At 38.0% G+C, this 12,901-nt stretch overlaps 1 protein-coding gene across 1 annotated transcript; it reads left to right on the forward strand.

The window, feature by feature from the left end:
* The first annotated feature begins 4,177 nt into the window (after positions 1-4,177).
* On the forward strand, positions 4,178-11,742 carry dnase2 (deoxyribonuclease II, lysosomal). Its single transcript, XM_031279393.2, has 7 exons — positions 4,178-4,384; positions 5,268-5,365; positions 5,553-5,724; positions 7,253-7,352; positions 7,953-8,117; positions 10,403-10,621; positions 10,862-11,742. Exons 1-7 carry the CDS (start codon positions 4,355-4,357, stop codon positions 11,230-11,232), a joined length of 1,155 nt encoding a protein of 384 aa, XP_031135253.1. The 5' UTR covers positions 4,178-4,354; the 3' UTR covers positions 11,233-11,742.
* Positions 11,743-12,901: the final 1,159 nt, after the last annotated feature.

Here is a 12,901-nt window from a genome sequence, read left to right on the forward strand (position 1 = left end):
TTGTCCCTCATCTGGCGATAGAAACCCTGCTTTTCCCATAGACTGTATATAAGAAGGCTTTTCCCGTTCTGTTAGCTCAGAGCTCCACAGCCTAAGTCCACAGGTACAAATTAGTTTTGCACCAAATGTATCGTCAAGAGTGTTGTGAAAGTCGAGGTGCGCAGATTGGCCACTTTGTGATGCGAGAGAGCACATATGTGAAGTTGCAGTGACAGATTCGAGAGGTTGTAATCACTGAGTTGTGGTTGTGATGGAAAATGAACCAGTAAAAAAAAAGTATACGAGTAAATGTTGCATTATAAGTTTGCAGCTGTCATTGTGTTCATGTAAATATCAATCTACACATTTGTGAATATTTTTTCTGTAACTTCACATTCAGAATACAGGTGTGTGAACATTTTCTACAAGTGCAAATTTCAACTTACAAGTTCAGATTTTTTTTACAAGCTCTCATGTTTTTTTTCTTTGTATGACTTCAAATTCAGATCACAGGTGTGTGAATATTTTTTACAAGTGCAAATTTTATTTTTACAAGTGCAAATAAAATTTTTACAAGTGCAAATTTTAACATACAAGTTCAGATTTTTTGTTCTGCAAGTTCTCACATTGTATTCTACAAGCTCTCCCTTTTTGCACCATATTTACCTTCATACAGATCTGTGAGTCATTGTGAAAGAGCGCCACCTGCCCATTGACACCTCGCTGTGGCCGAAAATAGTAATGCAGCCTATTTCTCCCTGCCTCATGGCCATAGATATATACACTCATGGCGCTGATGAGGGTTCGATTCTAAGCAAGTAGAGGCCACATTAAAAAATAACAAAACGACAACACAATCTAATGGGCTCGTATTTTTAGCAGACAAAATAACTGAAAAAGTACTAGAGTGGCAACCGTGGCTAGAGGAAATGTGATTTAGCTTAGAGCCCAACTCACCATGACCATATACCTGATTAAAGTTCCTATTTTATGGATGAGTCATGAGAATTCGTATACATTAATTTTACATGGAATGTATCAAGCGTTACCCACAATTCCAATGGGCATCCTCAGCCAAATCAAAGAGGAGCATCTCGCTGCAGTCTGCGGGAAGCGGGGCTTGACATCAAGCCCCGCCCACATCCAAGTCAGTCATTTTACCTACGTCGTCTCCCCATACGCTCGAACCATACAGTCTATGGCTCGAACGGACCAAGACGGTAGCAAACCTCATATCCTCTTGTTTCACATTAGATGACAGAAACTGATGTAAGCTAAACACAAACGACATTTCATGCAACAACAGTGAACTGTAAATTGGGCCCGTGTACTTTTTCGTTCTTTTGATTTCCGACTTTGAAACGAAAAGAGTGGTTCGGAAATAGCGTAAGACTGCTCCGGTGAAAGCCTTGTTTTCATGAGCTTCTGGGGCTAGCTGCTAGCTAGCTCGGAAGCTACATCTGATGGAAGGCAGGTTGCTAATTAGCCAATGCTAAAAAGTATGGAAGTAGCCTACTAGTTTCCCCTGCTTTCTATCAATATTCCTCAGTATTTGTCTTTTGGTGTAGTTTGCTAACATGCTCGTAGACATGTAAATGAACTGTTTGCGTGCTAGCTAAGTCAACGGTCAACACCTTTTATATTGTAACGTGAAAGCTCAGGCTGCGTTAGCTTCAGCTAAACCACAGCAGCAACTTGCACTGCTGTTAAAATGCAACTTCAACCCTCGGATATAACGGTAATCACGTAGCGATTTTACTATATCTAAACATCTGTATGTGTGTTCGACCTTTTGAAATACTTAGATCAGGTGTGTTACTGTGCAGGTAATATCCGAGGAGCATCTGGCATGATGGTGATTAGAGTGGGACACTTTGAGCCTAAAATATTGAACCTTTTCACAATATTCAAATTTTCTGAGGGTTTTCATAAACTGTAAGCCATAATCATCAAAATGATAACAAATACAGGCTTGAAATATCTCGCTTTGCATGTAATAAGTCTATATAATTAGTTTTACCTTTTAAGTTGAATTACTGAAATAAATGAACTTTTGCACAATATTCAAATTTTTCGAGTTTCACCTGTATGCTTCTGGTTCACCTGTTAATTGTTAAAGCAAAATCGCCCCTTTGTACATTTGGTTGTGACTGAATTCTTGCTGTTAATATGAAAGTCCATAACGAAACAACACACCATTCTACTTTTAAGGGCTAAATTAAATTAAATATGGCTCGTTTTCCGTTTGAACACATTGTCATCAATATTAACAAGGTTTAAAATGACCCATTTTTCAAATTTGGATATCATTTCAAAATCAGAAATCAGTAGTAACTCATGAAAACTTCACTGTTGCATGAAATATCGTTTGTTTAGCCTACATCATCAGTTTCTATCTAATGTGAATCAAGAGGATCTATCAGCTTCGCTACCAGGCTGTCTTTTTTTTTTTTTTTTTTGTCTTCAAAAAACTTTATTATTCAAGTACAGATCCATAAACACATTGAAAACATTAAATGCATACATACATACACGAAAAAGGGGCGCATTAAATTTACATTAAAGAGGTTGTAAGGCATTGTAAATGTTCAGAGTCCGGATGGCTTTCTTATTTGTCAGTCCTTTTTTAAGGTTTTAAAATATAATTTCATGTCATTTTTAAATTGGTGACTAGCCTATTCGGTTTTCTTTCAGATCATTTACATTTATAGATATAAAATTTTCAAATAAAATTAAAAGATTCAAAATAAAAAACATGTCATTTATCCAAATAATTTTCTTCATAGTAAAAAAATTCTACCAGGCTGTCTTGGTCATGGATGTATTAAGAGAACGGTCTTGGTCCATTAGAGCGTATGGGGAATGACGTAAGCAAAAAATAAATAAATGACTGACTTGGATGTGGGCGGGGCTTGATGTCAAGCCCCGCCTTCCCGCAGACTGCAGCGAGATGTACTTGAAATCAAAGCCAATAATTTGAAAACTAAAGCAATTTAAAATCTGAAAACAGTGTCTGCAGTGACTATGAGATGAAGTATGCACCCTCAGTGAAGAGCAGTCAACATTGGAGGCCTTTAAATACAGCTCGATTCCATCTATATATCTGTAGGTTGCAGTGCAGCTGCGAGACTCGGAGCGACAGGACGTAAATATGCATCGTAGATGGCATTGATAAAGAGCTGTAGAATTTGATACTACATCTCTCTATCTCCCAATCTCAAAGCCGTCGTTGCTGTGCATGTCTGTCAGCCATGAGACTGAAAGTCAGCTTGCTACTAACCTTTGACGTCAAACTATTTTAATGACAAATTTAATTTTGTCATTGCCGTTGTCTGTTTGAAGACTTACAGTTGTCTGACTTTGTCTCTATAAGACCCGACTCCTCACTTCATGTCTAAACAGTTTAAAATTAGGGTAGCCTAATAAATTATTACTTTCCAGGAGATTAAAAAAAAGTGGATGAATTCACACATAGTGCCCGCTTCTTTACCGTGCTTTACTGTCTCCCTCGGCAGCAGTCTAAATGTTGAAAGAGCGCCACCTGCCTATTGACCCCTTGCTGTGGCCGAAAATGGTAATTTCTTTTTCAATTTTAATTATTTCCCTCTGCCTCGTGACGTGTTAGACACGAGTTCGAATCCACGCGAGGAGTGGCCACATTAAAAATAACAAAACAACAAAACATGATGGGCTCGTATTTCCAGCAGACAGAACAACCAAACAGTACTACAGTTGCAGTTGAGGCTAAAGGAAATGTGATTAAGCTTAAAGCCCACCTCACCATCAGCACATAGCTAGCTGATTAAAGATTACACTTAATTTCTAAACAGTCTATGTCTAAAAAATGACTTGCCTAAGTAATTACTTTGCAGGAGATGAAAAAAACATGTCAATGTCAGACGTTTTGCACTTTAATTGTTTTGACACACCACTCAACTGCTATTTTTTTATTTAATTTAACTATTTTTCTGTGCAGCCCCGCCCATCCGATGCCGTCTCCGAGCACTTGACTGAAACCTAAGACTTTTAGAGAAGGATAAGTCAGGAACAAGGAAGTTACGGAGCATTTAAAACTGAGTTTAACCATATTTTTTTTTGTCGTTGTTTCGTACATTTTATACTCTTATAATATATATAATAGTAAAAACTAATGAGGTTGTATCTGTTGTTATTTTTTATATTTGTTGTTGTAGAAGCATGTCGGTGTTTATAGCTTTCGTTCAACGGTTGCATGACGTCGCTTTCTCATCCTGCTGTTATAGTCCTAGACATAAACAAGGATGTAGATGAAGATGAAACTTGCTCAGGGTTGGGAACTAGCTACAGTAGCTACATCTTCATGCTGAGAACAAGTTAAGAATCTATTGAGGACATAATGAACGAGGAGAAACACGCTCAGCCAGAGGTGGGTACAACTGGTTGCCTCTATTTTGCCTTCGTAGTTAAATTATAATTATTAACGTAGTGCCATGGCAACAAGCTCAACGGTTGCGACTTGCAGTAAGGTCTAGCTAACGTAACTGTGATTTATACCTTCACCGAGATTCCTCTAATAACATTTCTGTAAAGGTACTGTCGTTTTGATTATTTTGTGGACCTAGCTAGCTAACTGTTATGTTTGTACACCGTTGAGACTGGACTAGTGGTGGAATTTAACTTAAAAGTATTTACTCAATGTTGTTTATGCTAAAGTTAGTTTATAATTTTCTTCACTATCTTTCAGAGAGAAATATTCCACTACATTTATTTGATATGTGAATATCTGAAAATACAGTCAAAAAATAAATGCGGATGTAGCCTACAGACAGAGATTACGCTTCCCAATAATATATAAAATAGTTAGTCCCACCTTTACCAGCTGCAACATTAAAGTGATAGTTGCACATTAATGCATCAATACTTATAATTCAATTATATAGTAGCTGTAGTATTCTGAAATGAGTCATTCTGTATGATGAGTACTTTTACTTTTGGTACTTTAAGTACATTTTGAATGCAGGCCATTTACTTGGAACATAGTATTTGTGCACTGTTAAATTTGTACTATTACTTTCAAGTACAATATCTGAGTACTTCTTCTACCTTTGTAGAGTTAAATGGCTTAACTCAATATTTCGATATTCTTATCTCTATATCGAAAATTCCTTTACTACATTAAGTAAGACACCAGTTACAGGTGTACTTCCAAGTACCATTTGTTACAGTTAAGGGTAGATACACCATTCGCTAACTGTAGAACATATATATTTACTTGTTATGATTAATATAGGTCTGTCTCTTTTTCTTAGATGCTTCTGTTCCTATCCCTGCTGTTCTGCTGTGTGCCACTAGGAGGAAACACCTCACCAATCACCTGCTACAACGACCAAGGAGATGCAGTTGATTGGTAATTCATTGATAAACAATGATTTTAAAAACTAGACTTTATGGTTTGTTATAACCCTGTTATGTATCTTAAGAATGCTTACAAGAAAGTTGAAACAATAATTTGCAAATCGGTTCAGTATCAAGCTGTGCCATTTACACCTGTACACATGTCTAGTACTGAGTTAATGTCTCATTCTCTATGTTAGGTTCTATGTGTACAAGCTGCCTAAAGAGCATGGCGAGAAATCTCCCCATCAGGGTGAGCTGTATATACTGCTAGACAAAGGGAGTGAAGGATGGACTAATGGGAAGGGGACAGTGAACGACACCACAGGAGCTCTGGGTAGTACAGTCGGACAACTGTACTCACAAGGAAAGGTCTGCTTCCACACGGTGTCTTTTTGTCTGTAAAAAATAAGGGAACAAATACTCAGTCTAAACATAGCGAACTCAGTTTTGCTTTACTGAGAGTTGGAGGTTATTGTCTGGGGAATGAAACAGGTGACTGCAGAGTTATTACACAGTTTTGTTCAATTCCTTTTTATTCATGTATTAAATGCATGCATGATTAATGTGAAATGGCCATGCCAAAGTCTACATTTTTTATGACGGACAGGACTTCACTTTTTATTGGACAGCTCTCTAAAATACAAATGATAATCTTTAAAAAAAAAAAAAAAAAAAGACTGATTGTATGTTTGAAACCAAAGACTCCACTCCTCATCTGCCTCTAAAGTGAATTAATTTATTCTTAAATTGACAGTATTCTTTGTATGGGACAAAGTCTACAAGGTTAAGACTTTTGTATTAATATTACATTTCTTTGAACCCACTGTAGTATTAATATTTGTTTATCTGAATCCTCATTAGCCTTTGCCATAGTAGTTTGTAAATCTTCCTGGGTTATTAATATTAGATTTCTTTGCCTACACTTATCTCTAATTTCCACAATATAACACAACTATATTTAGCCCACCCAATATCAGTAACAAATACTTTCTTCCAGACATCAGCAGATGTAATTTAGTTTTTGGCTGCTTCTGCTTTTTCGCAGCAGTCCCAAGACTTCTCATTTTATAGAAAGACTTATTAAATGCAGTGATAAGCCTTTTTTTTTTTTTAAAGAAGTGTCTGCTACAACCACTTGACATGATTAGATCAGATTAACAAACTGAGAGTGAGAACTGAAAGTTACTTGCTCATTTATATGCAGCTGGTCACTGTCTCCGCACAGCTGTGGGAACGATAATATAGCAGTTTCAACCGCATGCCCATACAAAACATATGATTGTATACCTCAACTTAAAGTGCTCATATTATGCTTTTTGGCTTTTTCCCTTTCCTTTATTGTGTTATATATCTTTTTTGTGCATGTTATAGGTTTACAAAGTGAAAAAGCCCAAAGTCCACCGCAAAGGAACTTACCATCTCCAACAGAAAACACTGTTCACAAACTGCTCCAAACAGCTCTGTTGTAGTCCAGCCTTTACTTCCGTGACAAACGCTTGTCACCTTGTACCACACGTTATAATGCTCGCCTAGCTGCTAGCGTGGCACGCCCTCATACTCTGCTTCTGACTGGCTGGTTGTCCTTACCTAGTTACTGCGCATGTGCGACTCCCAACAAAGATGGAACAGAAGTGAGATGTCTCACTCTGTAGCTAAAACAGAGAGCTCAACACACAGGGTGAAAAGAGGAGCTGCAGCAATGTGTAGTACAACAAAAATATGGTGTTTTTTGAAAATTAAACCATGTAAACCTGTTCTGGTACAACCTCTAAATACAATTATGAACCTGAAAATGAGCATAATATGAGCACTTTAACCAATGTCGTGCGGTGTTATTTTGTTTTTCAGTCGAAGTGTATGTGTGTCTGGTGTGAGTGTGACTCTTTCCTCTTCACAGAACACAGAAGTAGCGTACATCCTTTACAATGACCAGCCACCTGAGGACTTTGGTGACAGATGGGTTGACAACAGTGGGGGAAGTGGGGGTCACACAAAAGGTAAACACCAGAACAGTCGAGCTCCAATACTTGCATAGCCCAGATAGGTTGCAATGACCTTAAACTCAAAATTAACAAATATGGGCAAGTTTGTAAAGTGTATAAATGATGTAAAAAAAAAAATTATACACCTTATTTTCCAAACGTCCAGTATGGGGAAATATACATATATAAAAAAATTAAATAAAAAAAAGCTAATCCAATTTACATTATTCAAAAGCTTTAAGAGTTGCCGAAAAAATACTAAATACTAAAACAAAACTACAGAAATTCAGCACAAGTCATGTTTAAGGCCAAATAAATTGCTACAAAAAATTACGATGAAGAAATGGATATTCTTATCATAACAATGGATCATATGAGAATGTGAAAACTGTGACAATGTGAAAGGGCTCGCTGGTAGTGATTAAACTACAGAAAATTATCACCTGAATCTGCAGCTCCCCCCATCTGTGATATGTAAAAATAAATGAAATGATAACTAAATGATAATAATAATAAATGAGCATAGTTGAGTTCAGTTAGTTTTCAACTCTTACCATCTGGAGGGAAAACCGTCATACTTTTTGCTGACATGTTTTTAATATCTCTGTTTCTCAGGTGTTGTCTTGCTGGATAAGAATCAGGGCTTCTGGTTGGTCCACAGCACCCCTCACTTCCCTCCTGCACAACAGGAAGGACAGTATTATTACCCCAGCAGCGGAGTGAACAACGGACAAAACTTTATCTGCGTTACCTACCCACTCGACCGCTTCCAGACCATCGGTAAGACTGGAGCCCTGCCATGTGGCTGTATAGCACAGATCGAGCTGTTTATAAAAATGCACTCTTTGGGATGATGATATTAGATCCCAATTACAGTATGAGAGCTGGGAGCTAATGAGGACACATTCTCTGCCTTTCTGTCTGCTATTATATACTAATGAATAAACATGCTTTAATTTAGAAGGAATTCCTTTTAAAATGCGTATCTATATTGGTAAAAGAGGTCATTTTTTTGCTCACTAGATTAAAAATTCCAGTTGGTGTAGCCTCTAAAATGCTGTTATTTTGAAACAAAGTCTGCAAGATTACAAATATGATTAGGCTGATATATTGGTTTGCCAATCCCTGGCAATATAATGGAAGTTCTTCAGTGAGTATATTACAGTAAACCTATAATGACATATAATATGCCATCTATTGGTGTGTTACTCTGCCTTAAAGAGTTGCTTAATGAAAACACATTTCAGTAGAGTATTAGTTTCCCACGAGGGTGTAAATGCTCTTTCTAAGGCTTTCCCAAGAATATTATAATTCTTCTGAAACCCTAAATATTTGTCTTTCTGTCTCATCTTGAAAGAGATTTCCTCAGTCGTTATTGTATCGTCCCCACACACTTAATAATCCAGTCAGGTATTGACACAGCAACAAGAAAATGCAGATTCCAGATAATCAGCGTAAACAGGTGTCATCACCATGTCACCGCGCTGCCTGTGCAGTTCCCTGGCAGACTCAGAAGTTGGCACGGTTGCTATAGCAGTGCCCGGGGTAATGCAATTAGATTGAGGTGTGTTACCATAGAGATATCAGCCCTCACACTGCGCATGCATTTGTTCCATTTGATTCTCTGGGATGCTCAGAGTGTGACAGGGTTTTCAAACCGCTAAAGGTGTCACGTTTCATTTTTGAGCACCTTGCAGCATGAATTTAAGGGGGAACTGAGATTTGACACCACGGTAACTAAAGTGAGAGGTCAGAAATGCTACCTATCTAGTAATTGAAGAATAGTATGTTTTCCGAAGTATTTGCTTGTTTATGTTTTAATCACCTTCATTACTGATTTGATTAGCACAGCTACTTTTGTTTATTGCAAAGTAAGTGCTGAAACAGCATTAGGCAATTAGGCAAGTGCTATAAACTTCATCAACGACAATTTCAGTGGTTGATTATCTAAAAGTAGAAGGCAGCACTACAGCCATGCTAGCAGCTCTAGTTCTAGGCTTTAGTTTGGCTCAGTGGTGCGTCAGCATGCTAACATGCTCACAGTGACAATGCTAATGGCCACCATCTTAGTTTAACGTGTAAGCATACAAACATTTAGCAGAACAAGAATAACACAAGAACAATTGAGGATGATGGAAATGTCATCAGTATTTGTTCAGATATCGTTGTCTATATATATATATATATAAGTTAAGAAAAAAAAAACTTAGGGGATCACCAAAGTTTTTACAATTAATCCTAAGGGGGACTTGAATGTCTGTACCAAACTTTGTGGCAATCCATCCAGTAATGTAAAAATTTTAAATATCAAACTCATGGTGGTCCTAGATGGAAAATCACTGAAGTCATTAAGTCATTAATATTCTCCATCAATGTTTGTGCACAATTTCAAATAAATATAAATTATTATAATTAATCATTTTTTTATAATAAGACTTGGAAATTGTGATGGTCATTTTTCACTTTTTACTGACATGTTATATTGAATTTCAATTTAGACACATAGGTCCATATCACAGTCGTATAGACTAAATGATAAGTCAGTTAAGCATACAATAATGGACTAGTTAATCAATAATGAAAGTAATTGTCAGTTGCAGCCCTAATGGAGCTCATGGAAAGATGAGAGCAGAAGTGCATAATGGGTTGAGGTTAGAATGAAAGTTATTAAGTGTACAGTGTTATACTGTAGTTACTTACAACACATCGTGTATCATTTAATTTTTGGTACAATATAGGCCATAAAGGAACAACTTGCATATTGTATAATACCTTTGTGTCAAAAAATATAGACGCAGATAAAGGAAGGTTGAAAGAAAGGAAGATAAATAACAAAATAACTCCAAAGATACATATCTGGATTTTTGTCATTGCAGTAAAGAGTGAGGTCCTTACTCTGTATGTATAGTTATAGTTGATGTGCACAGTGTTGCAGTGCACGTTATTGATATGCCTCTGCGCCACTGTCACCAAGACAGTGCTATTCATTTACTGTACTTAACGAATAAAGTGATTCTAGAGTTCATTCAGCATTTGCCTTAAATCTAATTTGTTTTGCACCGCAGGAGAGCAGCTTCAGATCAATCAGCCTAATGTGTACGACTGCAACGTCCCAGAGTCCTTAGCGTCCCTGGTGCCCGCGCTGGCTGCTGTCTGTGCAAAAAAATATCTGTCTGGTCACATCTTTCCACATGTCAAAACTGTATCCAATCGCAGCGTGACTCTGACCTCAAAGGATGGCACCGACTTCATCAGCTTTGCCAAAGGAGCCTCTTTTAAAAATGGTACGACTTTGAAGAAATAAAAGTAGTTTGAAGTTTGTTCTGGCTACAGTTCATGTTGTCTCAGCTTCACCTTGAGTTTCTTTGCAGGTATAAATAGGGCAATGTGAGCATGATAAGTTCTCATTTGTAATAATAATAATTTGCTTCCTGTACTAGACCATGTTATTTAACAGAATGCTGACCATTTACAGGCAATAATGAAAGCATGTGCCCATCCATCTTCCCTCTCTGCCTGATTAGACCTGTACCACTCCTGGGTGGCCCCCAGCCTCCAGTCAGACCTCCTGGTCCAGTTCTGGGTTCGCTCTACGGGCATCCTACCCTCTGACTGCTCGCTGGGCTGGAAGGTCCTGGACATCACGATCATCAACCCGGGCCAGACGTTCACCTTCAAGGCCAGCCAGGACCACTCCAAGTGGGCTGTCAGCCCCAAGGCAGCCGGGTCAAAGGGCGGAGGAGGCTGGGTGTGTGTGGGAGACATAAACAGGAACGAGGCGGAGGAGAAGCGAGGCGGTGGCACGGTGTGTCTGCAGAACCCGGTGGTGTGGAAGGCTTACCGGACAGCGGCGCTGGAGTGTGAGGCTTGTGGAGGAGGAACGATCCAGTGTTGACACCCTGCGGGAGCCCGATGGGTTAAGGAAAGGGCCGTCATTTGATAAGGCTAATATCCGGCATGTGGGTTTTTAAGTGAAATGTTTGCACTTATTTGGTACAATGTGTATATTTCTTGTCAGAAATATACAGTATAGTATATATATTCTATGTCAGGAGAAATCAAATCAAAAAACACATATGCATTTATAATTAAGGATCTGTTCTACAATTTTACATGTCTGTGATAATCACAATTTTTTTTAAAGGTCCCCTGTGGAGTTATGGATCACTATTAATGTTATGGAGCAATATTTTTGTGTGGGCTTATCTGCACTTGGGCATGTGCATCAGACCCTCAATATAATACATTCATGATCAGGACCCTAGCAAATTTGAGTGGCCAAACCATGGAATTACAACGTCACGTGATGGCTCAAAAAGACCCCCCCCACCCCCCAAATAGACTTCCATGGTGAAAGAGACGTCTGTAGATCAGTGGGTCCATTTTTTTTTTTTTAGCGTCACAACCAACGCCAAGTGACTCGTTCCACTGTCAGAATTTGATCCATTTTGTCCGATAACATTTAGAAATACTAGAAGAGATGCACGATTAAATCCAGCCAGGGCTCACTTGTAAAAGAGATTGTAATCTCAATGTGATTTATTTCCCCCTGGTAAAATAAAAAAATTTAAAAAATCATTTTATCTCCATTTAAGTAAGCGGAGTACTAAACTGGAAGTAGCTGGCTCGGCCAATGGAAGTCTCTAGTGCGCCTGCTCTATGGGTTAGGGTTTTTTCTATCTAGCCCCGCTCATTTCAAACCAGTGAGAAGAGCAGAAATCCCTCAAGTTAAATAACTAAAACTGATCCAACTTTGGTAGAAAACAGTGTTTTCATGTGGTACCCCATCACTCACAGTAAGAGGCTGATTTGAGGAAATATGATTTTGGAGGCTTTAAGGCACAAAAACCATTTTACTTGTTCATTTAACTTGTTCAGAATGATCATCGGCTGTTATCAAGGCCTGTTAGATCCTCCTCTTTAAACCAAATGCGTACAGAACAATGCTGAAGGAGGACAAGTGGTCAAATCGGACAGGAAGCAGAGGGCTTTATGGGAAAGATTGCGTTCATTTTGAAAAACACAAGAACCACAAAGTACCACTTTAAATGAAAGCATTTGTTCTATAAAGTGTCTTTATAACCGCTGGGTACTCTTTTAACTCAAACTAATGTTACAAGATGTAACATGCTGCCTCACTCACTTGAACTTTTTTGTTTAAATCACCATTAGCTGGTTTGTGGATTCTCAGGGAGCGCGTCAAGCTTGGCTGGTAGAAAATGTATTAAAAACTGGATTTTAGGGAATGTTAAATGTATAAATAGTGTGGGATTAATTGCACAATGTACCATTCAACACAGAGACACACACTTCACAAACTACAGACACTGACAACATTCAGGTGTGAGGAATGCTTTAATACTTTGTGTTTCATGAATGCTTGTGTTAACTGGGTTGGTATGAGTGTTTCTAATGTGCTTTTCTGACATATCCAGCTCCTCTTTTGTTATGTGTTATAGTTGTATCACATGTCCACATACATTCCTTGATTTTGCTTGAAGATGAAGATGCTGGCTATCTTGAATCAGAATAAAAATAATAAAAACAAAGGAGTATTTTTTTTG

The sequence above is a fragment of the Sander lucioperca genome, chromosome 10 (assembly GCF_008315115.2).
Source record: "Sander lucioperca isolate FBNREF2018 chromosome 10, SLUC_FBN_1.2, whole genome shotgun sequence".
NCBI classification, from domain to species: Eukaryota; Metazoa; Chordata; class Actinopteri; order Perciformes; family Percidae; genus Sander; species Sander lucioperca.

What these genes read in the sequence shown, in the direction of transcription:
- dnase2 (XM_031279393.2), top strand. Translation starts at nt 4,355, where the DNA reads ATGAACGAGGAGAAACACGCTCAGCCAGAG. An exon ending in AAGTGGGGGTCACACAAAAG is followed by an intron (nt 7,353 to 7,952) that starts GTAAACACCAGA and finishes TCTGTTTCTCAG; the next exon opens with GTGTTGTCTTGCTGGATAAG. An exon ending in AGGAGCCTCTTTTAAAAATG is followed by an intron (nt 10,622 to 10,861) that starts GTACGACTTTGA and finishes CTGCCTGATTAG; the next exon opens with ACCTGTACCACTCCTGGGTG.